The following is a 27,046-nucleotide window of genomic DNA, read 5'->3' as shown; positions in this document are numbered from 1 at the left end:
GGCTTCTGCGCCTCATTAAGGTCTCCTTGGACTTGAGATGGCCAGTGAGGGCACCCAGCTAGAGGCATCACCCGCCAGGAAGGCTCAGAGGGGGTTGAAAGACTTCCGGGGATGGGCATCGTTTTGCAGGGGACAGTTTCTTGGGAGGAGGCACAGCAGGAGGGCTAGTGATGGCCAGCGCCTCAGGGCTGAGGCTGCACACGGCTCATCAGGTCGGCTCTCAGGTGAATTCTTTAAAGACGGGATCTTGAGACGTTTATAAGAAAAACAACAGCCTGCTTTGTTGAGATCAGACCTGATGTTCACCTGAGGCTCACTGTGGTTCATTCACCGCCAGCTGTGACAACCACCGCTCGAAATGCGCAGACTAGAGACCAGTGTATCCTGTCAAACCAGCTTGGAGTTTTCTGTGGGTCCACTCTGTGCGCTTGACTGCCCGAGGGCCTGTGCACATGTGAGGGCGTTAGGGGCTCTGACAGGCTGTCCCTCCTTGAGCCTCGTGGACTGAGGGTCAGTAGGGCAGCTGGCTGGGACGAGCACGAGCGGCCTCCGCAGCGAGCCGCGGGAGTGGCCTGGTGTGTGACCCCAGGTGTGGGGTGGGGCTGGCGCAGCCCTGTGGCTCGAGCGGACGTGGCGGTGGCCACCCCGCTGCGCGGCCTGCCCTGTCCGGGAAGGCAGGGGCTGGTCGGCGGCAGGCCAGGAGGCTGGGCTGGTGTCGGGGCGGTCTCGGGGGTGAACCCGCCTCTCAGAGGGCAGGTGTGAGTGGGTTTTGAGACGCTGTCGGCGCCGGGCGTGGGAGGCTCTTCAGGTGGAAGGTCAGGAGGCGCGGGGCTGCCTGGAGAGTGGGTGGGCCCCCCGGTCCCAGAGTCAGTGGCGCTTCCCAGAGCACCCGCGTCCTGGTCTGGGTGGGCTATGCGTAGGCTGACAGGGCCCGGGGGACCCAGGGCAGCTCACCTTTCACCTCTGCCAGAGGCCGGTGTGGATGAGCGTCCCTGTCAGTGTGATTTAATGGAAAGGTTTTCTTTCTTCCTTGCCTTAGTCATTGAGACCTGCCGGTTAGAATTTGTCTGTAAATAAAATGGCCTCGGTCATTTTGTATCCACCCTCTCCCCTTGAGGGCCACGTGTCATGTGTGTCTGATGGGACTGGGCCTGCAGAGAGGGACTGGCCTCTGGCTCACAGAACTTCCCCCATGTGACTCAAGTCCTTACGTTTAGAGGATTTTTGGTTTTTGTAGTTTTTAAATCCTGAAATACCACAGGTCTGTGTCCCCAGCTGGGACATTGAGACTTTAAAATACAGAGTCACTGGTGCAACCCCGGCGGCTGTATACCGGCCTCCCCGCTCCTGAGCACACCTGTGTTATGAGTGAGGTTGGAGGTGCTCCTCTCCAGCTCGGCGGGCACTCTTGTCACTGCTGTTAACTCCACCGTTCTGGACCGTGCCCACCCACGCCATAAAGGCCACCTTGTCAAGTGAACGCGGCCTGCGTAGAGCGGCCAGCCACCTACCTGGCAGCCTCTCCATCTTGAAGTCCCCCGCGGCAAGGTGACCCACACCCTCCTTCCTCACTGAGCAGTTTTGGGTCCTCCCAGGATGGCCTTTAAAGGTTCTTTCCAGCCCTGCTGTTTTATGGCCCGGTTTCTAAATCCCCAGTGGATTATAAGGGACTGAAGGACTTTTACAGGGTAACAGCAAGAACAAAGTAACCACCAAAGACACCTGCGCCCTTAGATAGTAAGCCCTCGGTCTCCCTGAGGAGCGCCGCGGCCCGGCAAACTCACTCCATCAGGACAGTGTTGCAGATCCTTTCCCTTCTGGCTCAGCGGAGCCAAGCAAGAGGAGGACAGGAAAAAACGCTCACCCCCAGGGGAACAAACAGCAGTTTTGTGAGAGTTTTACTTCGAAATGGTTACATGTAAAAGTTGAGGTACTAAAGGGATCACTCCCTGGGTCCTGGGAAGTCACCTCTGCAGCTCTAGCTCAGGCTTCACTCCTGTGTCTGTCTGAAGCGCGTGGCCTAATGGAAGGGCTTCTTCCTTTTTTTTTTTTTTGGTGCCCCAAGAAATTTTCCTAGTATTGGTTAGTAGCCAAAGTGCAAATAAATAACACCTCGACCTATTCTGGTTGAGAGGAAAGGATCTGGGTTGTCGGATGCAGATCAGTAACTTGTCTCGGGTTTTCTCCTTGCCGTCTCCCCCTTCCTGCCCCACACCAGCAGAAGCTGGCAGGCTGACAGAGGCGGCCTCAGGACGGACCTCCTGGCTACCGACCGTTTTGCTGGTGAGTGTGTCCTGCCTCCAGGCCTCCTGGCCCTGGGCTGTGTGTGTGCCGTTTCACTGTGTATCGTCCTGAAGTTTCCAGCCTTCATCAGAGAGGAGCCCTGTTGCTCACCTCCCAATGTAGAGCGGAGCGTACACTTGTGCCCTTCTGGTGGATGGGCCATCTGGTTTCCATCGACTTTCAATCTTTTCTCCTTTTGGGTTTGCTGAGAGTATCTGATTTTGAGCTTGCTTCCAGAGCTTAATTTTTTTTAATTTGGGGAGGGGTCTTACTGAATTGTAAAAAGGATGGGAAAAAACTCACTAAAAATGACTTGACCCTCTTACATTTTTTTGCCTCAGTGGCGCAGAAACCTTGGGGGTGTGATTTGTGAGCAAGGGTGCTCCTCTCTGTGCATTAGTGTTGGGGGCGCAGCTGGAGTTTGGGAGGGGCTCCCCCACGCCAACTGAGCCCCTGTTCCGCGCAGGCGCTGTGGCTCTGAGAGCCGTGCGCCCAGGTCCCGGGGCCGCTCCAGGTGGGGTCTGGAGGCCGACTGCGGGGCTCCTGCCTGACAGCAGAGCCGTGTGCCCTCGGCTGGCCTCTCCGCCGCCGCCTGAGTCCCCCCACGGCTGGGAGGTGTCCGCGCTGCCACCCCGCGCTGTCACACTTGTCCCCAGAGCAGGGAGGCTGCGCTCTCGCGGCTCCTTGTAGCTCCTGTCCTACCGTGCATCTCATAAGCGTCAGGAGGTGTGGCGACAGCAGATTAACCAAGTAACTGAGACTGCTGTTAGCAGAGCCCCTGGGGTGGATCTGGGGCTGAGGCCGGGGGGCCCCATGTGGGGCGGGGGTTCAGACGGGGTCTCTGCGGCCCCCGGGGTCCCGTGATGAACCTGTCAGCCGGAGCCTGCGTCTGCTCCATCCCGGGCAGGGAGCCAGTTCTCCATTCCGTCCCCCGGTCGTAGTCTGGGAGCCCCTCAGGTTGGCCGTGCTGGCGCAGGAAGCTGGGTGTCCCCTGCCGGTGAAGCGATGCTGTCCTTGGCTGCGCACGCCCCTGGGTGGACGCCCCAGGCCTGCCTCTGACCCCCCTCCCCCCGCAGTGGCTCACCCGGATCAAGTGGCGGCCTGAGACCAACCATGAGCTCCGTTGCAGTTCTGACCCAGGAGAGCTTTGCTGAACACCGCAGTGGACTGGTTCCGCAACAAATCAAAGGTGAGGCGGCTCCTCACTGTGCTGGTAACGTGGGGCCTCTGCAGAGGTGTTTCGCGCCCCGTGCTGTGGGCGGGCCTGGGCCCAGCAGTGCGGTGGGCTCCATTTGCACTGCCCTTGTCTGCAGCGTGAGATGGCCACAGGCGGTGGACGGACCGACGCCAGATTCCAAACGTGGCCAGTGTGGCAGCCAGGGGTCTGCCCTTCGTGACTGACGGGTGCTCTTTCAGCATTCTTCTCGCCCTCGTGTTGAGCTGGACCTGGGGCGGCGGCAGAGATGGACGCCGGGCTGTCAGGAGACGCGGGCGCGACACACGGGCCGCGTCGTCTCAGTGTCTCTAGTGTAGCCACACAAACGCCTGCCTGACGGTCTTTTCTGTCCCTTCAGAATCTGATGCGTATTTATGGCTGCAGGACAACTTGATTGAGGGCTCCGTGTTCATTCAAAGCCCTTCATCTGGACTTAGTTTTTATAAAATTTTCAGTTGAAAGAGTAGTTTGTTCCACTCTTTGTTGTTCCTGCTGCTGCTGCTAAGTTGCTTCAGTGGTGTCTGACTCTGTGCAACCCTATAGATGGCAGCCCACCAGGCTCCCCCGTCCCTGGGATTCTCCAGGCAAGAGCACTGGAGTGGGGTGCCCTTTCCTTCTACAAAGCATGAAAGTGAAAAGTGAAAGTGAAGTTTCTCAGTCGTGTCCTACTCTTAGCAACCCCATGGACTGCAGCCCACCAGGCTTCTCCATCCATGGGATTTTCCAGGCAAGAGTACTGGAGTGGGGTGCCATTGCCTTCTCCGTTGTTGTTCCTAACACTCCTTAAAAGTTTTCCAGTAATGGAATTGAGTATCAGTTCTAAAGTTTAATTAAAATTAAAGATGTATTTCGTTAGTCACAGCAACTGCATTTCGAGCAGCTCGTCTCCAGGCAGTGGAGACCAGAACTGGCCGCTTGCTTTGGTCCTTGGTGCCTGCAGGCTGGGTCTGCCACGTGATCAAAGACCCTATGGGGTCCGAATCCACCCGGGGAGGGAGCAGGCCCTGCCGGGCTCCAGCAGCTGCTCACATGGAGCCTTTCCTGGCCTTCAGGGCAGCCTGGCCACATGGCCGGGAGTGGTGACCTCAGAGTCAGACACAGGCCTGCCCGACCCCAGAGGTCGTCCCTCTGCTGTTGGCCCCTGCCGTTGCCAGACACCGCCCAGCCCGGGACCTCCGGGCGTCACCCATGCAGGCACAGTCCTGCTGCGTGGAGGTGTTGGTGGGGCAGCGTGTGGACGGGGGCCTGTGGTGGAGCGGGTGGTGCAGGGGCCCTGACTCCCCCCGGGTGTTCGCTGTGGGCGGCGGGGTCGTGGAGACAGCCGCTCCCGCGAGGGCCCTCCCAGCACCGCCTGCGGCGCCGGGCGCTGGCTGGAGGCGGCCTCGGGGTCCTCGCGGGCAGCCCGGGCTGCAGACTGATTTTCTTCTGCAGGTTTAAGAGCTGGCCATGTGCCAGGTGTTGGGGGGCATGGGATTTGTTTTTAAGCATACAAGATTAGAACACTCTTGAGGGATGAAAAATCTGTGCCAAGGCCTGCCTTCCAGGAGCTCACCCCACAGGGAGTTGTGGGGCCCAGGGTCTGAGCTGAGACTCCCGGGGAGGCTGTGCAGGGGCGGGGCTGCCCTCAGGTTCAGAGCGGCCTGGCCAGTGCACACGCTGGCCTTGAGGGCGCTGAGCCTGCCGGCCTTGGGCGCCTGCCCTGTGGCTGAGTGAGGGGTCGTTGTCAGCCGCTAGTGCTGTCTCTCATTGGCATTAAAGCGCTCCTGTTGTTTTCTCCATCTAATACTTGTGATCTGTGTTGGCCGGTCCAGTTGCCACTTTAACTTCCGAAGAGGAGAGCGATCCTCCAACCTACAAGGATGCCTTCCCCCCACTGCCCGAGAAAGCAGCCTGCCTGGAAAATGCCCAGGAGCCTGCTGGCGCCTGGAGTAACAAGATCCGGCCCATCAAGGCTTCCGTCATCACTCAGGTAGATGCTCTATCCCGCTTCACCTGCTGCTCCAAGTAGGAAGCCATAGCAGCTGAGGGGAAGCAGTTTGGTTGGTTTTGGTTTTGGCCAAGAGGCTTGCAGCTTCCTCATTCCCTGACCAGGGTTGAACCTGGGCCTTTGGCAGTGAAAGCAGAGAAGCCTGACCGCTGGACCACCAGAGAGATCCTGAGAGGGTTCTTGAACATCAAATATGAGATTGCTTTGGGTGTGAAAAGGGGCCTCTGGGTTCAGTCAGTCTCCCCCAGCCCTGCGCCCAGCCCGGGACGTGGGTCAGAACATGTCCTCCTGCGGAGCCTGTGCCGTCTTCTCGTCCCAGCCCAGGGTGGGCGGGGGCCCGCGCCCGCTGTCCCCGCTGCTCCCCCACTGCACATGCCCCTCCTCCACTTGGCGCTCCCCGACGTGGCCGGCCAGGCCCTCCCTGTCGCCCACGCTCCTCGCCTGCCCACCTCCCAGTTCACTGCCTCCGCTGACCTTGCCCCCTGCTGCGTGATGTCCCCTGTCTTTATTTGTACTTGGGGTGGGGGGTTTCCACTTCACTAAGACAGCAGCCCCCCACCCTTGGGCACTTCCTGCTGGTCTCTTAACTGTCCTCTTAGACCTTGGAGCAGTAAGGAGGGGTTACAGTGACTAAGCAGACCCGTGCTCTTTACTCCATATATGTGGTTCCTAGACACTTTTTCTGTCCCCTCTTAACCTTCCCTCTTTGACCTTTTCTGAGCAGGTGTTCCATGTACCGCTGGAGGAGAGGAAATACAAGGACATGAACCAGTTTGGAGAAGGTGAACAAGCAAAAATCTGCCTTGAGATCATGCAGAGAACTGGCGCTCACCTGGAGCTGTCTCTCGCCAAAGACCAGGGCCTCTCCATCATGGTTTCAGGGAAGCTGGACGCTGTTATGAAAGCCCGGAAAGACATTGTGGCCCGACTACAGACTCAGGTGCGTGCTCCCGGCCGGCTTCCCCAGAAGGGCATCTGGCCTGTGGATACGGCTCCGACCCATCATACTCTCTCCCCCGCTGGGCAGGGCTGGAGGGGTTGGGGTAGGACAGCAGCATTCGGAGCCTCCTGACTCTGCTGGTGGAAAAGCAGTGGCTCGCTCGGGCCCAGGACGCCACCGGCGCACTGTGCAGGTGCAGGAGCCAACAGCTAAAGGCCCAGACGGGGGGTGAGGACACGCGTGTGTAGATGAGCCAGGTGAGCCAGTTCTGGCTCCGAGGGCCAGCAAATACGTGTGCTGCTTAAACACACACTCCCCACCCCGGGCTTGGGAGATCACCAGTGCCGTAGTCCTTGGCCATCTGATACCAGAACTTTAATTGATTGGAGAACTATTGTCATAAAGAAGTAACTCAGTGATTGATGAGTTTTTCCCTTAACACTGAGGTGAATGCAGAGAATGTGTATTACAGTGTATGATGGCACTTTGGGTGGGCTCAGTTAGAAATGAGGGTTCTTCCTACCTGTTGCTGAGTCTCTTGAGCTTTGGGGGAGCTGGTCTCAGTGTAGGGGTTCAGAGATGGGAGGCTGATGCATTGGGGGCTTAGTGGGGGCGCTGCACTATGGGACCCCGGGCTCTCACACTCAAAGCTGAAAGGCACCTTCAGGGAGTCTGTCAGCTGTTCAGTGTAGGGAGTGGAAAATGTGTCTGCGTTGCTGCACGTTGTGGCTGGTGCCGGCGGCTCTGCTGGCTGGGGAGTGTTGAGGTGGGTTTTGATTGAGCATCTGAGGTGTTCCTCCCGCTCTGCTCCCTCCCACCCCCCACTTTTACTTTACAGCAGATCTTCTGTGTGGGCTCCCTCTCTTCTTGTGTTTCACTGAATATAACACATGTCGTTAACTCACTTCTAAAAGTTGATGGTAGTTTCCTGATGTCCCCACGTCAGCCCTGGCAGTGCAAGCGCTTCCCGCTTCCCGCTTCATCTCAGACGCTCCTTCCCCGCTGGGTTTTTCCTCCGTGTCCAGCTGAGGCTGCCCGCGTGCTCATACCTCAGCAGGCCCTCCTCACCTCTTCTTCGTGCCGCTGGTTTGTTTTGGGGGGCCGCACAGATGTTGTTCCACTGCCCCCCGTTTTTCCTGTGCAGTGGGGGAAGATCTGGGGGCTTGGCTGCTTCCGTGTGCACCCTGTACGGCGAGAAAGTGCGTGGGTGGTGCCTCTGTGCCCCTGCCAGTCCTCAGATGGCCTGGCGTCCTCTCGTCTAGTCGTTCTGCCAGCCTTGCTCATTGCTGCCCAGCTTCACGCAGCTCAGAGACCTTGGATCCCAAATCGTTAGGACAGGACTTTGAGTGGGACAGGCACGACCTGTCGTTGGTCCTGTTCCCCTTGGTCTTAGACCACCGTGGCGCCCCGGCGTCAGCACCGGTGGCCTGCGCGTCTTTGTGGCGTCATGGTGAACCTCTGGTGTGTTGATTAGCTGTGTTTTCTGCAGGACTTGCCTCGTCTCTGACCTGTGGGAACTCCTTCAATGGGCACCCTGCTGCTTTCTGACGTATCCATTCATCTGAACCACTTCCTTATTTCTAACCCAGAAAGATGTGTGACCCGATCTTCACTGCCGCTCCCACAGGCCTGAATATCCCAGAGCCCTGGAGCTTCACAAGGGGAAGCTGCAGGAGCTCAAACTCAAGTGTCTATTTAAGATGGAAGATGTTTGGGCCTTGAGATCACTGGAGTAATTCTCTATCAAGGTCATGCTATCATCTTGATACATAGGTTGTGCTTTTATCTTGATACATAGTTAGGTTCATTTGTTTTTAGTTTATTTTCATTTTTTAAGCGTGTATGCTCAGTTGTGCCTGACTCTCTGGCCTCATGGATTGTAGCCAGCCAGGCTCCTCTGTCCATGGGATTCTCCAGGCAAGAGTCCTGGAGTGGGCTGCTGTTTGCTACTCCAGGGGATCGCCCAACCCAAGGATTGAATTCACGTCTCCTGGGTCTTCTGCATTGGCGGGCAGATTTTTTTTTCTTTACCCATTGAGCCACCTGGGAAGCTTTCAGTTTTTTCTAAAGTACTTAAACCTGTGATTGCCAGGTCAGCACCGTATAAGGCCCTCTGGCCCTGTTCTCCCTGCTGGGTGGCCATGCTTGGTCTTTGCGGGTGTGTCCTTCCACTGAGGCAGGAGGCCGCTTCCCAGTGCAACGGGTCCGTGGCGCTCACAGCGGCGGGCCGTGGCTCCTGCCCCCAGACTGCTGCCGGGCCCGGGTGTGCTGGGGCGCGTGCGGGCGTGTGGCGCTGGGTCCCAGTCAAGCACTGCGTGCACGTGCGGTTTGCTGTTTTGCCCAGCGTATCTCGGGGGCGCTTTCCCCGCAGTGAGAGGCCAGTGCAGAGGGCACCTGCATCTGGACTTTGCTGAGGAAGCCAGACGCCCCCCCCTCGGCGCTGTGTGCGCGTCCTCTGTTGGCCTCCCCACAGCCTTGCCAGGGCCGCCCGGTGCTCCGGCTTCGGGCGCTGAAGGGAGGCTGCGAGTGCTCTTAGTTCCCCTTTTCTCTGTGCGCGGTCTGTCCTCGTCCCCCTGCCGTCAAGTTCGAGTTGTCCGTCTGGCCGGGCGTGCTCCGGAAGCCCTTCATCAGGAATGTGTGTTACCAGTGGTGTCCTGTTTGCCGTCTGTGTTTTGATCTTGGTATGTTTTGCTGTGTGAGTTTCATTCTTATGTGGTCAAATGCATTATGTTTTTTTTTTTTTTTTAGTTGTTGCTAGGAAGGTTTCCCGGAGACGGCAATGGCACCCCACTCCAGTACTCTTGCCTGGAAAATCCCACAGACGGAGGAGCCTGGTGGGCTGCAGTCCATGGGGTCGCTACAAGTCGGACATGACTAAGCAACTTCACTTTCACTTTTCACTTTCATGCATTGGAGAAGGAAATGGCAAACCACTCCAGTGTTCTTGCCTGGAGAATCCCAGGGACAGGGAAGCCTGGTGGGCTGCCGTCTGTGGGGTCGCAGAGTCGGACACGACTGAAGCGACTTAGCAGAAGCAGGAAGGTTTCCTTTTACTTTAGGGTTGTAAGGAAGTTTATCCTTATTTTTTAGATGATTATAAAGACGTTGCTATGTTTCCCTTCCTGATCTGTCTGGAATTTGTGTGGATTAACAGCTCTCCCACAGTGGCAGGTCTCATCGCGCCCTGCGCTTCCGCGCTGCCCTGGGCCTGTCCCTGGATCTTGCGCTGGCCAGTCTCTCCGTGCGCTGGCGGTGTTTGCGTTAGTGTTGGTGGTCGTAGACGGCAACGTTGGGGGCAGCTACTGGGTGCTTCCAGGATGTCCTGTCCTTTCTGTCCCCTTCTGTTCTGCCCTGCGAGCGTGCCCATCAGCTCTCTGCTCCAAGCGGCGCTAGACTCCCCAGGGCTGTGCCCTGACCTGGAGGGCACGCATCCTGCCGCCTCTGTTCTATGTCGGCCGCTGAGACGAGTGGTCTTCCTGTCGGGTCTTCTAACCACGTAGTGTCAGTGTGAGTTAGAGCTATTTTTCTTCCTGTCCCAGCCAGTCAGGTGAGGTCGTGGTTCCTTCCGCTTTCCCTCGTGTGCAGTCTTGCACCTCTTCCTGTCCAGCCTGCATCTGCTCCGCTTTCTCATGTCTCCTTTCGAGGGAAACACTGGGCAGAGGGCGGGCGTGCAGGGCCTTGACACACGTCTCCCCCAAGCACAGCTTCAGGGTTGAGCGTGCGTGTGTGCTTTGTGTTAAAAATAGATATTCTTTGGTTTCTGTTTTTATGCAAATTTTTGTCACGGAAGGATTTAAATTTTACAGAGTTGATTGTTTGGTTTTTCTCTTCTTAGATCTAGAAACACAATGAATCATATAAATTGATTTCCTAATATTGAGCCGTTTTTAGAATAAACCTCATTTGCTCACTACCTTCTGTGCCATTTGCGAAGTGAGTATCTTGTTATTGCCTGTGATAGAGTCTGATGCTCCTTTTGCGAGTGCTGCACACTCTGCTCTGAGATGCAGTCCCTGGAGGAGCAGGAAGGCTGGCTGCTCTGGGGTTTCCTGCTGCTCTAGTGTCGGGAACCCTACACCGTGCTTTTCCTTCTTTCTTTTTCACAGTCCTCTTGATTGATGACTGCTTTCAGTATAGATTGGGAAAGAGTGGCCACCTCTGTCTCTTCCCAGAGTTTCCCTTGACCTCAGAAAGCTGCTGAACTTCTGGCAGTTTGAGGATTTCGATTATTTTCGTTTTCTTTCCCCACATGAGTTGTCTGTTTTAACCGGTTGTGAGAGAGAGGGAGGAAGAGTTTATAACTACATGCAGGGCTCACGTCTGACAGAAAGAGCGTCCTGCTGCAGAAACAGCAGCTAACCTGGTTAGTCAGCATGTGCCTGCTCTCCGGCCGCGTCCTGCCTGGCGTGTGGCGCCACTGTGACGGGAACAGGCTCGGGGCTGGGCCGGGTAGAGAATCAACAGCTGAAGCTGGGAGGCCGGTTGTGTTCACACTCCCTGGGGCCCGCTGCCCAGAGGCGACACTTCAGCTGAGCCTGTTCTCAAGCAGGGCCTGGGGCCGGGGAGGCGGGAGGTGGTGGGACGGGCATCCCTACACGGGAGAGTGCCGTGGAAAAGCGGCTTTTCCGGAGCCTCCAAGTGTTTTCTTCCTTTGGTCCTTTTCCTGCCGTAGGCTTCAGCAACCGTTGCCATTCCCAAAGAGCACCATCGCTTTGTAATTGGCAAAAATGGAGAGAAACTGCAAGACTTGGAGCTAAAAACTGCAACCAAGATCCAGATCCCGCGCCCGGATGATGCCAGCAATCAGATCAGGATCACGGGCACCAAGGAGGGCATCGAGAAAGCACGCCACGAGGTGCTGCTCATCTCCGCGGAGCAGGTGAGGCCGGCCTGTGCGTGCGCTGCGCGTGTATCAGTGTGGGTGTGATCCCAGCGACCCCTCGCCGGGTGCTCACGCCTGCCCTTCCCGCCTGTGTGTGAGCAGTCCGTGTTATCAGTGTGGGTGTGATCCCAGTGACCGCTAGCCGTGTGCTCACGCCTGCCCTTCCCTCCTGCGTGTGTGGTGTGTGTGTATCACGGTGTGGGCATGATCCCAGTGACCCCTAGCTGGGTGCTCACGCCTGCCCTTCCCGCCTGTGCGTGTTAGAGAGAGACCCCACCCCTCCAACTCCCAGGCGGGCCCTCATGTCTGCCCCTCCCACCCAGGACAAGCGTGCTGTGGAGCGGCTCGAGGTGGAGAAGGCCTTCCACCCCTTCATCGCGGGGCCTTACAACCGGCTGGTGAGCGAGATCATGCAGGAGACGGGGACACGCATCAACATCCCGCCGCCCAGCGTCAGCCGCACCGAGATCGTCTTCACGGGCGAGAAGGAGCAGCTGGCTCAGGCCGTGGCTCGCGTCAAGAAGATTTACGAGGAGAAGGTAGCCGGCCGGGCAGGGAGAGACCAGCCCCGCCCTGTCCGTGGCCGTTTCGAGATGCCCCGCTTCCCAGGGGCGAGCTCCGCCTGTGCTCCCCTGCCCTGCGTGCGGCGGGCACCCTGCCCCCAGCTGACCGGGCCTCTGAGGGAGCAGGGAGCCTGGGACGGTAGGCTCTGGGGTCTGAAACTGGCTCCTTGCTTTGGAAAGAGGACGTGGCCTATTGGTCTCTGCCTGGTTGCTGTGGTTAGTCAGCTTGACGTAAACTCTGCAGCCACCTTCCCGAGGCGAGGACCCGGGCGGTGACGAGCAGCTCCCGGGGCTGGGCTGGCGCCACCCTCGCACAGGGCTCAGTCGCTGCACTCGGGGCCCTGTGTCCTGTCCACTGCACTGACACCCTTGTGCACACTGCTCCTCCTCAGAAAAAGAAGACCACGACCATCGCGGTGGAGGTGAAGAAGTCCCAGCACAAGTACGTCATCGGTCCAAAGGGCAACTCCCTGCAGGAGATCCTGGAGAGAACCGGGGTCTCCGTGGAGATCCCGCCCTCGGACAGCGCCTCCGAGACGGTGATACTGCGAGGCGAGCCCGAGAAGCTGGGGCAGGCGCTGACTGAAGTCTACGCCAAGGTGACCTCCCGGGGGTCAGAGGACCAGGGCGGGAAGGGGGCGCTCACCCTGGCAAGCCCCTCGGCCTGGTGCGCATGGGAGCAGACTCCGCAGACTCATGGCTTTGTTTCCTGGTTCCCTAGGCCAACAGTTTCACCGTCTCCTCCGTCTCTGCTCCCTCCTGGCTCCACCGTTTCATCATCGGCAAGAAAGGGCAGAACCTGGCCAAAATCACTCAGCAGATGCCAAAGGTGCGGGGGGCTGGTCTCTGCCGTGCCAGGTGGATGGGGTTGTCCCCTCTCCGGCACTCGTTTTGTCCTGGGGGTGCCTCTGAAGACCACTGGCGGGTTTTAGAGATGAGCTGTTGTGTGATTGTCAGCTGGTCCACGGTCAGCAGGGAGAACACAACACATTTTTTTCAAATATCCATGTTCCTTTGGGAGAGTGTCTCAAGAAGCATCTCATTTAGCTGTGACAGTGTTGTGATTTGTGAGTAGTTACATCTGAGAAGCCTGTGGCGCAGAGCAGGTGCTTGGGCTGTGGAGGGGGCGGAGGAGGCCCCTCCCTCCCCCAGTCCCAGTGCTCAGAGGGGGCCTCTCCATCCCCCAGTGCCCGGGGAGGCTCCTCTTCCCCCAGTCCTAGTGCCCAGGGAGGCCCTTCTGTCCCCCAGTACCCGGGGAGGCCCCTTCTCCCCCAGTCCCCAGTGCTCGGGAAGGCCCCTCCTCCCCCAGTCCCAGTGTCCAGGGAGGCCCCTCCTTTCGCAGTGCCCGGGGAAGCCGCTCAGTGCTCCAGTCCCAGTGCTCCGGGGGCTGCAGTAGGTGTAATGACCCTGGCAGGGACCCTGTGTGTGGTGTCTCGTTCCTGTCTTGCTCAGAGCCCTGGTCCCCGCGGGCCAGGGGGCGCGGGTGGGGTGCTTGAGCAGTGCGGTGTTGGGGTGCTTCTGCAGTGGTTCTGGTGGCACGCAGGGGGCCTCACTGTTGGCACAGGGTGGTTCCTGCCAAAGCCACGGTGGTCCCCACACCCCCCCTCACCTGTTCTGGAGCCTGTGGGTGGGCCACGGACCCCGAGGGCAGCCTGGGCTCCGGAGGGGCTGCTGCGCCGCGCTGTCCTCACAGCTGGACGCGTGTTGGTGCGGCAGGTCCACATCGAGTTCACGGAGGGCGAGGACAGGATCACACTGGAAGGCCCCACGGAGGATGTCAGCGTGGCCCAGGAGCAGATCGAGGCCATGGTCAAGGACCTGGTAAGGGATCCCCAGCCGCACCCCGAGCGCCAGCCGAGCAGGCACAGCCATCAAGGCCTCGGGGGGCTGGGGAAGGCCCAGAGTTCAGGACGGCCCAGGGAGAGGGCCCGCGCCCAGAAGGAGGGTCTGTCGGGGGCCCTGCAGCTGAGGGAGCAGGGCAGTGGCAGCCACTGGCCTCCAGACTTCGGTCATGGCGGCCTGCCTATCTGTGGGGAGATCTGGGCGCGTGTCATGGACTCGTCTCCACAGCCTTGCTCTGTGCCCCCCCCGCAGATTAACCGGATGGATTACGTGGAGATCAACATCGACCACAAGTTCCACAGACACCTCATTGGGAAGAGCGGAGCCAACAGTGAGTGAGGGGGCGTTCCAGGTCGCCAGGGGGTCCCGTGCAGAGCCTTGGACAGGGCCCCCCCGAGGCTAGCGCTGAAGGTGCCCGGGGCCGTGTGCTCACGTTGAGCCAGACCTGCAGGGCTGGGCTCTGCCCGCCAGAGCCCTCACAGGCGCCACTTGACCACACGCCTGCTGGGCGGGCGGCCTCAGCTGAGGACCGAGCCCTGAGCGGGCCAGCAGGGAGCCGCCGAGAGCGCGGTCTGCCCGCGTCCACGGGTGTTGGGCATGGTTCAAAACCCACGCCTCCCCTCAGTGTGACTGCGCGGCCCCACGGTGCTCTCCAGCCCTGAGCAGCCTGCCCCTGGCTGTGGCCCCTGCTGCAGGTGAAGGGGGGGCACCCCATGAACCTGCCCTCCTGAACTCTGCCCTGTGTGGACCTGGCTTGCTCAGAGTCCGCAGGGGCGAGTCGCTGCTGCCCGGCCCATGCGGTCACCTTCACAGAAGGTGCGGGCAGGTCCTGACTCCCACTCCTGGTTTCTGTTCCCAGAAGGACAGGCCACTGCGGTGTCTGCCCTGCTTTCTCCTGGTTCACTTGCTCGCCTTGATTTTACTTCATGTAAACTCTGCTGCTTGTCTGCTGTGTTCTTGGTCCTTGTCCTGCGAGGACCAGCCTAGAGCAGCCCCGCCCCACAGAGACCGCCCCGAGCGGGCAGCTCCCGGCGGTGTCTGCGTGTGCACAGCCCCTCCTTGGCGCCCCTCTGAGGAGCTTGGTTCCCCTTGACTATCCAGTGTGCAGAACGCTGACCCCGTTTCCTGGTGGGCGAGCCTGGGCCTCTGTTGACGGGGTGACAGGAGGGCTGAACAATCCACTGGTTTTGCAGACAGTGAGGGCTGAAGTCTGTCTAGACAGCGTGGCCCCCATGGGGCTCCATGGGGATCAGTGGGGGTGCTCTTATCTTCAGGTACTGTGGACTCCTCTGGGTTTCATGGCTTGTTTTTTACTGTGTCTTTTTGAGAGTAATTATTTCTAAGCTAGAGCATGAGCTGCCACAGTGGTCTCTGTCCACATTAGCAACGCCCCAGCCACGCCCAGCCCAGCATGCTTGGGTGCTGGGCGGCCCTCGCCCTGGGCGTGGAGCGCTCTCAGGGAGGCAGCAGCGTGTGGTCCCTGTGGGTGGTGGCCAGCCGGGGCTCCTCGTGGGGCGCGGGACGGCCTCCAGCCCTTGTGCCTGTGGATGGTGGCTTGGGTCGGGGCAGGGTGGCTCCGCGCCCAGCGGTGTCTGCCATGTCCCCAGTAAACAGGATCAAGGACCAGTGCAAGGTGTCCGTGCGCATCCCCCCCGACAGCGAGAAGAGCAGCCTGATCCGCATCGAGGGCGACCCGCAGGGCGTGCGGCAGGCCAAGCGGGAGCTGCTGGAGCTCGCCTCCCGCATGGTAAGCCCGGCCGGCCTGCGCTGCGCCCCTGTGGCAGGTCCATGGCCTTCCCTGATGCAGTGCCCAACGGCAGGGGTGTGTTGGCACCCCAGTGGTTCCCACGTGCTGCTGCTGTTGAGGCTCACGGCCTGCGTTGTCTGCACAGCAGGCAGGGGAGAACGTCTCTCCCCTCCCCCAGACCAAGCTGTGGCCTCCACGCGGGAGCAGACAGGTGTCTCGTGCTCTACATGTCTGATCCGGAACCCCGGTGTTGTGGACGGGCTGCTTGGCTGGTGGCGTGTCCCCATGTCCCAGCTCTGCTCGCTCCTCTGTGCAGTGTTTCCCCTGACGGGGGAGCCGGCCCCTAGAGGAGGCTATGGGCCGCGGGGCTTGCAGCCTCTCCCATGCTTGTCCATGCACGGGAACATCTGAGCCACTCTCTGCAGGAGGCCCGGCTCCTGACCACAGGCAGACGCGCTGGATGAGTGCTGCAGGCTCGCTGCTGGGTAGAGGGCCCCGCTCAGCTTTGTGCTGTGCCTGGCTCCCGCAAGAGTGTGCGCTGTGGCCGCTGGTGGAGACCACGGGGCCTCTGTGGGGCGCTCTGCCCGGGGCTGCACCTGGGCCCCTCAGTGTGCTCTCTCGTGTGTTTAGGAGAACGAGCGTACCAAGGACCTAATCATCGAGCAGAGATTTCATCGCACAATCATCGGGCAGAAGGGTGAACGGATCCGTGAAATTCGGGACAAATTCCCAGAGGTAAAGTGTCCCCAGCGGCACCCTTTACCACCGTCTAATCGGCAGTTGGAAAAGGGGCTCCGTATTGTGGGGTCCAGTCCTTGCTGATTATCGAACTTGACCTCCCGATCATTTGTTCTAGGTTATCATCAATTTTCCAGACCCAGCACAAAAAAGCGATATTGTTCAACTCAGAGGGCCCAAGAATGAGGTGGAGAAATGCACAAAATACATGCAGAAGATGGTGGCAGACCTGGTAAGGGGGCACTTCCGTCTTTTGTCGGAACAGCGTCTCGGGTGGTGTAGGGCGGGGGTCCCCCGAACCCGCTACAGGGAGCATGCTTGGGCACTGGGGCGGCCTGCCCTCAGCGTTCAGACCGGCAGAAAGGGTTGTGACCTCCATGTCCGGTGGGGTCAGAGTTGGGGACCACCTTGCCGTGCAGGTTACTTTGTTTCCTGGGGGGTCCTCGGATACCTGGTGAGAGAAACTTTCCCACCCAGTAAGCAGAGGGGTCTGCTTAATTGCACGAGGCATCGTTGACTGATTGGTCGTTTTTCTGAAAACTTCGGCTGTGAGGAAGTGGTTTGGAAAGTGCCGAGGGGGCGGGCGGCCAGTGCCCGGGGGCTCCCGGCGGTTTTCTGGGGCTCAGCTTGACCCCCTCAGGAGGCAACCCTCCTGTGTGTGTGCCGTGCTCACACCTGGGCTGGAGTTGCGGCCTCTGGGCGTGTCCAGGCTGTGAGCCCTGGGTGTGAGGGCTCCATCCCCGGGCGTGGGGGCCTCTGACCGGGCCCTGCGGCAGCCAGACAGGCACACTGGTTAGTCAGTCGGCTGTGGGCTCAGTTACCTCCTGGCAGACCTCGGGGTCGGACAGGGAGGGCGTGGGCCTCGCCTGTCCGCGTCACAGGAGCCTGTCCTCAGGCCTTCAGGCCTGGGAAGGTCGCTTCACTCAACCTGTTGTGCCATCCTTGGTTTTTAAGGTGGAAAACAGCTACTCGATTTCTGTTCCGATCTTCAAGCAGTTCCACAAGAACATCATCGGGAAGGGAGGCGCAAACATTAAAAAGGTGACCGCAGGCGCGTCTGCCCACGCCTCGCCTCTGCCCGCCCTGCCCTGAGCCGTGCCCTGAGCTGGCCTAGGTTTTAATGTGGGACCAGGGGGGAGGTGGCGTCAGCTCCTCACAGGCTTCTCTCCTTGCAGATTCGGGAAGAAAGCAACACCAAAATCGACCTTCCAGCAGAGAACAGCAACTCGGAGACCATCGTCATCACTGGCAAGCGGGCCAACTGCGAGGCCGCCCGCAGCCGCATCCTGTCTATCCAGAAGGACCTGGTAAGGGGCGGGGGCGGGCAGGCCAGCAGCCTGCCGCCTGTCCCCGGCACTGGGAAGCCCACGCTTTCTTTCTCTTTGGGGGTTTTTTGAGAGAGTGAAAGGCAAGAAAAGGCCGGTGTAGAGAGTGCAGTTTGAGTTTTACCATGTGTCTGCTCCTCAGGGGTCCCCGCCACAGTACCCTTGGGGGTCCAGTGTGTGCGCCGTCCTTCTCCACACACCCCTGCCCCCCGCGCCCCGTTCTTTGGGCGACGCCCTGCCGCGTGCTGGGGGCTGCTGCTGTCTGCTGTCTCTGTGCCGTCCGTGTCGTTTCCTTTGGCCCCCTTTCGACCGGTGTTTCGTGGCTCCAGCCCCCGATTCGGGCCTGTGACTGGGTTTTCGTGGCTCTGTTTCCCCCTCTGGGCCTGTCTGTTTTCCTGTTTGATGTCAGTGGTTGCTCCAGGGGTTGGGGCATCTTCGGCTGACTCAGTGCTGCTTGGAATGCAGGGTGAGGGCCTGAGAACAATGGATGCGCCACTGCTGTGCTGTCTGCACGCTGTAAGCCCCACATGCTTTCTTACCTTTTGTGTTTAAACGTCCAGTTATCTTTTAGAAGGGTCAAATAATAAGAAAAAGTCAGGACGCACGTACTTAGCACATAAACGTACCTCCTGCTCCAGCCGTTCACCGCTTCCTTCTCCAGCCCACGCGGCTCCTGATCCTTCGCTGGCCCCACGGTCGGCCTTCCCAGAATGTCACACAGTTGGGATACCGTGTGGCCGTTTCCAGTTGACCTCTCTCGCTTGGTGATAGGATGGCTGTGTGGTGTGACAGCGCGCGTTTCTGTAAGAAGCAGCTTCTGCAGTGGCGGCACCTCCTGGCCTCCCCAGGCCGGGGGCCGCGTCCTGCCCTCTGCCCGCGTGTCTCCTGTGGGGCTTATGAGACAGCTGGTGCCGCCCTGCCGTTTGTGCTCTGCTGGCTTGTCTGCGATGACCCCAGTCTCCAGCAAGTTCTCGTGTGTCTTAGTGTCATCTCATCCGTGTTTCTTGGCTTGGAGTTTCTCAGACTTCTTGCATATGTGAGTTTAGAGTTGTCCTGAAATCTGGAAAGATTTGGGGACTTCCCTGGTGGTGCTAAGACTGCACTTCAAGTACAGAGGGAGCAGGGCCAGGCCCCGGTTGGGGCACTATAGATAAGATCCCACACGCCGTGCAGGAGGGCCAAAAAAGAAAACCCGACCAGAGAAACAATCCGTAGTATTTATGTCACTTTGCATGTGTCGTCCTCACCTCTGCAAGTTCAGCTTCGACCCTGTGTTTTTATGCCTGACACCATCAGCCTTGCCTTTGGCTTCTGGACCACATGCAGTCTCGTGGAAATACCTGTTCAGTGTCCTGGGCCACTGGCTCTGTCTCATTTCGGGTTGTTCTCCATTATTCATCCCCGTGATGGCTCATTTTTTTCTTATTTCTTTTCATGCCCAGTTTTTGTGTTTGTTCTGTTTTGTTTGTTTTTATGGGATGCCAGGTATTATGAAGTTTACTTTGGTGTATAATAGGTATTTTCTGCATTCCTATAATGCATCTTCAAGCTTTGTTATTTCACAGCACTTTGCTCCTTTTGGGCTTGCTGTTTAGACTTGTCAGGTGGGGTCACAGTGCCGAGTCGAGAGCCAGTGGCTTCCCCAGCGCAGCCAGGCTCCCTGCACATCCCGCCGTGAGCCTGCAGTGCTCCGGCTGCCCACCCCCTGCGCGTCCCACTGTGAGCCTGCGGTGCTCCCTGGACAGTCGGCGCTGCGTCCTTGGTGTGGGACTTGGCCAGGAGCTGGGCCAGGTGCGGGCTGCTGGCTCCGCCTCCAGCATCTCGCCCTGTGCCCGGCAGAGGAGGGCACAGTCCCGCCTTGACTCGGGGCGGGGTCCTGGCTTACAGGGCGCTCGGGCAGGCCGGTCCTGCGGCTCTGCCGCGGGCCTGCCCTTCTGGCCTCACAGGCTCCCTCATGTTGCGTGTGATTCCAGGCCAACATCGCCGAGGTGGAGGTGTCCATCCCCGCACGACTGCACAACTCACTCATCGGCACCAAGGGCCGCCTCATCCGCTCCATCATGGAGGAGTGTGGCGGGGTCCACATCCACTTCCCCGTGGAGGGCTCGGGCAGCGACACCGTGGTCATCAGGGGCCCATCCTCAGACGTGGAGAAGGCCCGGAAGCAGCTGCTGCACCTGGCAGAGGAGAAGGTGAGCGCCGCGTGCGGCGGTCTGCCCTCGTGTCCCGCTGGGGGCCTGCACAGCCTGTCTCTGCGGCAGGTGGGAGCACATCTGTGCACACGCGCGTGTCTCCTGAAGGGCCTCTCCAGGCCAGAGGCCTGCATGTTCAGTGGAGAAAACTTGCTGTGGGGCTCGTTATTTGGGGCTTTTCCCTCCTGAGTATGATATGCGTATAGGAAGTCTCTGCGTGTAGTTCTGGGTTAATGGCCCACATTCATGGGACCCCCGCTCAGAAACGTCCTTTGCCAGGCACCGCCTCCTGGCCTGCGCTGAGCTGGGCTCTGCCCCTGCGTCTCCGCGCCCCTGCGGCTGCTCCTGGCCTCCGCTGTCGCAGCAGCGCAGCAGGGGGGACTGCCGCAAGGTAGCTCAGGCCCTCGGCGTTGTGCTTGTTGAAACTGCTCTGGCTCCTCCAGGCTCTCTGCCTTCCCATGTGCGTTGGAACCAGGCTGTCAGTGTCTTGGGGCAAGTCTGTCTTGGATCCCGACTGGAGCTGTGTTGAGTCTGAAGATCAGATCCCGGAGGACTGCCACCCCAACAGTTTGGGTCCTCCAGGGTTTACATTGCTTGATTTTTCACTGGTGCTGTGTCATTCTTAGCGTGAAAATCTCGTTCATTATGTTTGGCTTATGTCTTTTTTGGTTTTTAGTGGTGTTATAAATGGTGCTGTTTTACCCATTTCTTTCCATTTATGGCGCATATAGGAGTAGACTAGAGTTCTGCATTCGGGCCGTGCTTCTGGTCTACAGCCCGCTTATTAGTGCCAGCACCTTTCCTTGTGGATTCTGACGAGTTTTCTCTGTGAAACACACCATCCGTGAATGGGCAGTCGCAGTTCTTTGTTGCTGATACGCGCGCCTGCGTGTCTCCTTTCACAGTGTCGCTCGTGCCCCCTGTGTGCTGTTGGGCAGCGTGGCGAGCAGACAGCCTGGCTGGCTGGCCGCGCTGTGAGGCGGGCTGGGTCTTTGGCAGCTCTTCCAGCTGAGGAAGTTCTTTCTGTGCTTGGTTTGCAGAGAGTCTTTATCAGGAGTAGGTGTGGGATCTGTTGAGATGCTTGCCTGGTTTTTCTCTCTCTGGTATAAATACAAGGTTGGTTTAGTATCTGACCACCCCTGGAGTTTCTAGGGTGGGCCCGCTTGGGGATGATGCACCCTTTTATCGCGTTGCAGGGATGGCCTCCCTGACTCTTAGATTTTTTAAATGCTGCTGTTTGAGTGTCTGAAAAGTTGAAGCTTTTCAGTGGTGTTTCGTGAAACCAGCACTTACAGATAACAACTCAGTTACCTGCTGTTCAGCCTGCGGGCTGCTTTCACGACAAGACAAAGGAAAGCGTGCCCAGTGTGGGCTTGTCTGCCTGGGGGAGTGTCCTCTTGAGTTCTGCAGACCCCCTGCCAGGGGATCGCTCAGCGAGGTCACTGGGCCAGGACTTCTCCTGGGCTCTGGTTTCATGGTCTGATATGGCCTTGGTTGGCTTGGCTGTCTCTGAGCTGGGTGCATGGGTCACCTGGAGCCCTGGGAGTGAGCACTGGACGCGGCGCTGTCGGCTGGGGTCAGGCGGTGTGGGGGTGCCCAGGCCTGGAGAGGTTCTGGGCAGGCTGTGGGCTTCCTGCTGTGCAGGGGCAGCCTTCCCCGCCATGTCCCCTTGCAGAGGGAGGTGGGAACAGCTTACAGAGGCGCAGACTGCTGTCGGGGGCAGGACTGGGGTTCTCGTTCATGCAGGGAAGGGAAGGCACATGCTGCCTGGTCTGGGTGTCCACGGTGAGACCCGAGCAGCCCCGTTTGGAAGGTCATTGGTGGCAGTGTGAGGAGAACTCCCCCACCCCGCTGTCCCCGGGGCCGCATAGGCAGCGCCAGGCCAACGAAGCTGGATTGGTTTCTGCAGCAAACCAAAAGCTTCACAGTTGACATCCGCGCCAAGCCCGAGTACCACAAGTTCCTCATCGGCAAAGGGGGCGGGAAGATCCGCAAGGTGCGGGACAGCACCGGGGCGCGCATTGTCTTCCCGGCGGCCGAGGACCGCGAGCAGGACCTGATCACCATCATCGGGAAGGAGGATGCTGTCAGGGAGGCCCAGCGGGAGCTGGAGGCGCTCATCCAGAACCTGGTGAGCCGGGTGGGCGCGGCTGGGCCGGGAGGCGGGAGGCGGGCGGGCAGGGGCTCATGCCGCACCCTTCCCAACGCCCCAGGACAACGTGGTTGAAGACTGCATGCTGGTGGACCCCAAGCACCACCGCCACTTCGTCATCCGGAGAGGCCAGGTGCTGCGGGAGATCGCCGAGGAGTACGGCGGGGTGATGGTCAGCTTCCCGCGCTCCGGCACGCAGAGCGACAAGGTCACCCTCAAGGGCGCCAAGGACTGCGTGGAGGCGGCCAAGAAGCGCATCCAGGAGATCATCGAGGACCTGGTGGGCCCCCAGCGTGATGGGCGGTGGCTCCCTGCCCTCACAGGCTCAGCCCACGCCTGCCCCCTCCCGGGTGGGGAGTCAGACCCAGGGAAAAGGCGCAGCAGGGCAGACAGAGCCCAGCCTCTGAGGGTCCCTGGCTGTGCGGCGGGGTGGGGGCCTCCCTGTGGCCCTACCCCAGGCCACTGCGACCAGTGGCCTTGGGGGAGGGAGGCAGAAGTGGTGTGGCCGTGAACTTTGCCCTGAGCAACTGACCTTGGCTTTACTTCTCTTTTTTGCTCTGTCTCCTCCCAGGAAGCCCAGGTGACCATAGAATGCACCATACCCCAGAAATTCCATCGATCGGTCATGGGCCCTAAAGGTTCCAAGATCCAGCAGATCACCCGGGACTATAACGTTCAAATTAAATTCCCAGACAGAGAAGAGAACCCAGGTGGGTCCTGGCTGGGGGGCGCGGGGGCTGTCGGCTGTCCGGGGGCTTCCAGAGGCTCAGGGTCGCTGTGGCCTGTCAGAGCAGGCTGTGTTGTGGTTGCAGGGAGATGAAGGGCCCTTCGGACGTCCTCAGGGTTCCCAGCGGCTAGTGATCTGGCCTGGGAGAGCCTCCCACATGGGAGGAGGTGAATCTCCTGTTTTCCTCAGAAGAGCTTGGGCTGCAAGTTCAACCATATTTGTTGCATTTACGTTTCCCGCTCGAATGTTCACTAATTTTGAAACAACCTCACGTTAAAGAAGAGCCGCACAGGAAGGTGTAGAGATGAGTCTGCACTCACCGCCTGGCTTACACACGGCACACTTTTTCTTTCTGAGTTGTCTGAGTGTCCACTTCAGGCCCACCCGTTACCCACGTGGCTTCCTTGCGAGGAGAGGACTCTCGAAAGGGGTCGGGGAGCCTGGCTCGTGCCGCCCGTGCGCTGAGAGCCGTGTGCCCCCGTGTGTCCTCTCGCGGGCTCCGCCGCCAGGCCCGCCCCCGCCCCGCCCGGTCGCTGCTGCCTTGGGCGGCTGCATGTGTGTTCCTCTCTCCTGGACGCTGTCTTGCTCCACGAGTGTCCTTTGGTTTGTTTTGGTCACGTCTGGTTCCCATGTGGCCAGACTGGACCCCGCCAGCCGCTTTCAGCCCCAGCGTGCTTGCACTTTGCGTGCTGCCCTCCTGACGTGAGGAGCAGGCGTTACCGCGTCCCCATTCGGTCCTGTTCTCGAGCCGCCTCCGCCCTGCGGTGGTCTCCTCCCTTCTCAGCAGGCCCTGCTCCGCCTCCCCCTGCAGCCCCTGAGGCAGGTGTGGAGGCCCGGCCCCCCACCCCATCCCGTCCTCCCGAGGCGCCCTGGGGGTGCTGGCCCCTGGGCGCGCGCGGCCTGAGCTGCTCCTCCATGTCCCTAGGGCACAGCGTGGAGCCTGCTGTCCACGAGAACGGGGAGGACGCCGCAGAGGGGAGAGAAGGCAAGGAGGCTGAGCCCGGCTCCCCCAGAAGGTGCGACATCATCGTCATTTCCGGCCGGAAGGAGAAGTGCGACGCGGCCAAGGAAGCCCTGGAGGTGGGCTTGGACCCCACTCAGCCCCGCCCCCGGCCCTTAGCAGGGAGCTGGCGCAGATCTGAGACCTGAGCACCTGGGCTCGTGTTAGGGGCGGAGCTGCTGGCCTGGGGCCACGGACAAGCAGAGCTGGTGGGGCTCGGGCACTGCCCTGCCCCCGGCCCCCCTCCCCTGGCCCTCCCCGCAGTGTGCAGGGTCCCGAGGAGCAGCACTCAGTGAGCCCCACCGCAGTGGGCAGGATTGAGGGTCCTGTCGTGATGCGAGGACAAGTGGGAGACGGGTCCCCAGGGCGAGCAGGCTGCAGAGATGACAGGGGTCTTCAGCGCTGCGCCAGGAGGGGGCCGTGGTCCCGGGCAGAGTCCCGTCGTTCTGACCTCTAGGGTCTCTGAGGCCAGCCAGGATCAGGGTGCGCCTCTGTGTGGCCCCAGCCCCTCTGTGGGCTCCCAGACCCCGAGGCCCTGGGCTTGCACAGCTTTGCTTCTCCTAGGGGCTTCTGCACCCCCCACCCTTTCCCGTGTCCCTTCACATGGAGAGGGGCGCTCTGCCCAGCTGGGGCAGCATGGAAGGTTCTAGAGAGCATCTCATTCCCACAGGGCTCTTCCCCTGTGTCCCTGGGAGGCCTGCTGCTGAGCCCATGAGCTCCCTACCCCCGCCCTCGGGCCTGACCCCAGCCCTGTCCTGCAGGCACTGGTTCCGGTCACCATTGAAGTGGAGGTGCCCTTTGACCTTCACCGCTACATCATTGGCCAGAAGGGAAGTGGGATACGCAAGATGATGGACGAGTTTGAGGTAAAGCCGCTCTGCAGGTCGTCTCCCCGGAGGCCGGGTGCTGGGATGGGGTGCCGTGCTCCTGCCTGCTCCCCGAGCTGAGCTCTTCCCCCCACCCTCCCCATCCCGAGGCGGAGCTGTGTCCCCAGGGACGCCCTCTGCAGCAGGCCTGCCCCCGTCTCCACGCAGGTGAACATTCACGTCCCGGCGCCTGAGCTGCAGTCTGACATCATCGCCATCACGGGCCTGGCTGCGCACCTGGACCGGGCCAAGGCAGGGCTGCTGGAGCGGGTCAAGGAGCTGCAGGCCGAGCAGGAGGACCGGGTGAGGGCTGGGCGTCCCGGGGCCAAGCCCCTCGGCACCCAGGCCGGCCCTCAGCCGGGGGTCGGGTGGCCGAGACAGTGCCGGCTGACCCTGCGTCGCAGCCCAGGGTCCTGCGGGCCAGGAGCTCCCACTGGGGGTGGTGTCGGGGGCCTGGCCCTGTTTTACGAAGACAGCAACAGTTGGACTTCGTGTCATTAGCTGTGTGTTAAATAAACATGAAGACCTTTGCTAGCCTTCCAGGGAGGGTTCAGCTGGGGAGGCCTGGGGGCCAGTGCCAGGAGAGACCCCAGCGTGTGCCTGTGGTCCCCAGCAGGCCCTGCCAGCACCCTGGGTGCTGTCTCCTTGCTGACGGGGACGCGAGAAGCCCCTGTGCCTCTGGAGCTGGCGTGATGCAGGGCGGGTACTGGGTACTGTGCAGATAGTGTGGGGGTGACGGGAGCTCACATACCTCAGGTCGGCCTCGAACGCGGTGCTGGCGTTCGAGGCTCTCTGCCCAGAGCCCAGCCTGAACCTCTGGCTGTGGACGTCCTTTTGCACTTTTGTTCCCTTTTGTGGGTCTGCTGTTCTTGTTTGGTTTGGGGATTTGGGGCCTGCTCGGGTCCCACCACCCTGAAAGCCCAGCTCTCTGCACACTCGCTCATCCATCTGCATCTCAAACTCAGGAGGTGGAGCCGGGCGGGCACTGTGCCCGGTCCGCCTGAAGGCCTGTGCTCATGGTAGCGGCGTCCTCGGGCCTTTGGTTTGGTTGCTGGGGGGCAGGCCACAGAGCTCAGCTGCAAAGCCAAGCCTCGTTCTTGGTGCAGAGTGATGCGATGCCCGCGGGCAGAGGATGGCGGGGCGGCGACGGTGAGGGCCGGGGTGGAAGCGCTCCTGCCTCACTGCGCCTTGTCTCGTCGGCAGGCTTTACGGAGCTTTAAGCTGAGTGTCACTGTGGACCCCAAATACCACCCCAAGATCATCGGGAGGAAGGGGGCGGTGATCACCCAGATCCGCCTGGAGCATGACGTGAACATCCAGTTTCCTGATAAGGACGATGGGAGCCAGGTAGGGGGCCGGGGGCCTGCCCTGCTGTGGCCTGGTGTCTTCTTTCTCCTGGGCAGCTCTCAGTTCCTGCTCCTGTCTAGCGCCCAGATGTTCATCGTCGTGCTCGGGTCCTTGGCACTGTGGCGTGTCCTTCTCTGGGTCGTAGTATTTTTTCCTGTTCTGAGGGGCATGGCCTCAAGTTGGAGTTTCTTGTCTCCTTCTTTCTGCTTTGAGTCCTCCCTTCCTCTGCTGGTGTTTTCGGGTCTGGCGTCTCACGTTTGCTGAGGGTGGGGTGCCAGCCGCAGCGTCTGCACCTACTCTCCAGGCCTCAGTCTTCAGCGGAGGGCCTTCCCTACGCCCTGGCCGTCCAGCGTCTGCTCGTCTGTGCCCGCGCCCTCAGCCCGTGGTGGCGACTGTCCTTTTTGGGGAGGCGGGGGTGCTGCCACCCTGCCTGGCTGCCGGTCTCCCCTTCAGGCGCAGCCTGCCGCGAGCACCTGCTCCTCGTGGCACCCTCGTGGCGCGTGCCCCCGGTGCTCGCGGTCAGAGATCCCTGGGGTGCCCTCTTCTGACCAGATCCTCTCTCAGCCCCAGGACCAAATCACCATCACAGGCTACGAGAAGAACACTGAGGCTGCCCGGGACGCCATCCTGAAGATCGTGGGTGAGCTTGAACAGATGGTTTCTGAGGACGTCCCGCTAGACCACCGCGTTCACGCCCGCATCATCGGTGCCCGTGGCAAAGCCATCCGCAAAATCATGGATGAGTTCAAGGTGAGTCTCCAAGCTGAGCCTGGAGTGCGGCTCACCCTCAGAGCAGGCGGGGAGATGGGCCGCACACCCCCAAACCATCGGAGACCCGAGGCTCAGGTGGTGAGGTGCTGTGGGGTCACAGCGGGGACAGCTGGCACTTCTGTGCAGTGAGCGGCATGCTCTGCGTCCGGAGGAGCGTGAACTCTGAACGGCAGGCGGCCCCGGAGTGGGGGGCCCTCCACTAGAAGGGGACCATGTGCACACACACAGCGGGGCCCTCGCCCACCCTGGCTCTGTGTGCACTCCTTCCAGGTGGACATCCGCTTCCCGCAGAGTGGGGCGCCCGACCCCAACTGCGTGACCGTGACGGGGCTCCCGGAGAACGTGGAGGAAGCCATCGACCACATCCTCAACCTGGAGGAGGAATACGTGAGTCCTGCGGGGGCGGCTGGCCCCGACGGCCCGGGGTGGGCGGGCTCCCCTGCTGCAAACTGACACTGCCTGTGCCCA

The 27,046-nt window shown here is 60.3% G+C and overlaps 1 protein-coding gene across 4 annotated transcripts in view; it reads left to right on the top strand.

Annotated features, from left to right (window-relative positions):
• LOC102402039 (high density lipoprotein binding protein) overlaps positions 1–27,046 on the top strand; it is a 58,694-nt gene that overhangs the window by 31,055 nt on the left and 593 nt on the right. For 2 of the 4 annotated variants that reach the window (XM_006077124.4, XM_025289317.3), the window contains exons 2-26: positions 2,219–2,283; positions 3,360–3,472; positions 5,311–5,468; positions 6,211–6,426; positions 11,099–11,305; positions 11,632–11,847; positions 12,264–12,470; positions 12,593–12,700; positions 13,588–13,692; positions 13,966–14,044; positions 15,321–15,460; positions 16,091–16,195; positions 16,317–16,430; positions 17,153–17,239; positions 17,374–17,505; positions 19,497–19,715; positions 21,625–21,846; positions 21,929–22,147; positions 22,439–22,577; positions 23,520–23,674; positions 24,356–24,460; positions 24,629–24,763; positions 25,664–25,807; positions 26,372–26,557; positions 26,849–26,965. In XM_006077124.4, coding sequence (XP_006077186.4) covers positions 3,397–3,472; positions 5,311–5,468; positions 6,211–6,426; positions 11,099–11,305; positions 11,632–11,847; positions 12,264–12,470; positions 12,593–12,700; positions 13,588–13,692; positions 13,966–14,044; positions 15,321–15,460; positions 16,091–16,195; positions 16,317–16,430; positions 17,153–17,239; positions 17,374–17,505; positions 19,497–19,715; positions 21,625–21,846; positions 21,929–22,147; positions 22,439–22,577; positions 23,520–23,674; positions 24,356–24,460; positions 24,629–24,763; positions 25,664–25,807; positions 26,372–26,557; positions 26,849–26,965 — 3,591 coding nt within the window. In that variant the 5' untranslated portion in view covers positions 2,219–2,283; positions 3,360–3,396. The remainder of the gene's footprint in view (positions 1–2,218; positions 2,284–3,359; positions 3,473–5,310; positions 5,469–6,210; positions 6,427–11,098; positions 11,306–11,631; positions 11,848–12,263; positions 12,471–12,592; positions 12,701–13,587; positions 13,693–13,965; positions 14,045–15,320; positions 15,461–16,090; positions 16,196–16,316; positions 16,431–17,152; positions 17,240–17,373; positions 17,506–19,496; positions 19,716–21,624; positions 21,847–21,928; positions 22,148–22,438; positions 22,578–23,519; positions 23,675–24,355; positions 24,461–24,628; positions 24,764–25,663; positions 25,808–26,371; positions 26,558–26,848; positions 26,966–27,046) is intronic. The other 2 variants (XM_006077125.4, XM_025289318.3) reach the window with 1 other exon arrangement.

Source organism: Bubalus bubalis, chromosome 6 (genome assembly GCF_019923935.1).
Source record: "Bubalus bubalis isolate 160015118507 breed Murrah chromosome 6, NDDB_SH_1, whole genome shotgun sequence".
NCBI classification, from domain to species: Eukaryota; Metazoa; Chordata; class Mammalia; order Artiodactyla; family Bovidae; genus Bubalus; species Bubalus bubalis.
The sequence above is the reverse complement of the archived record's forward strand: the minus strand, read 5'-3'. Positions and strand labels throughout refer to the sequence as shown.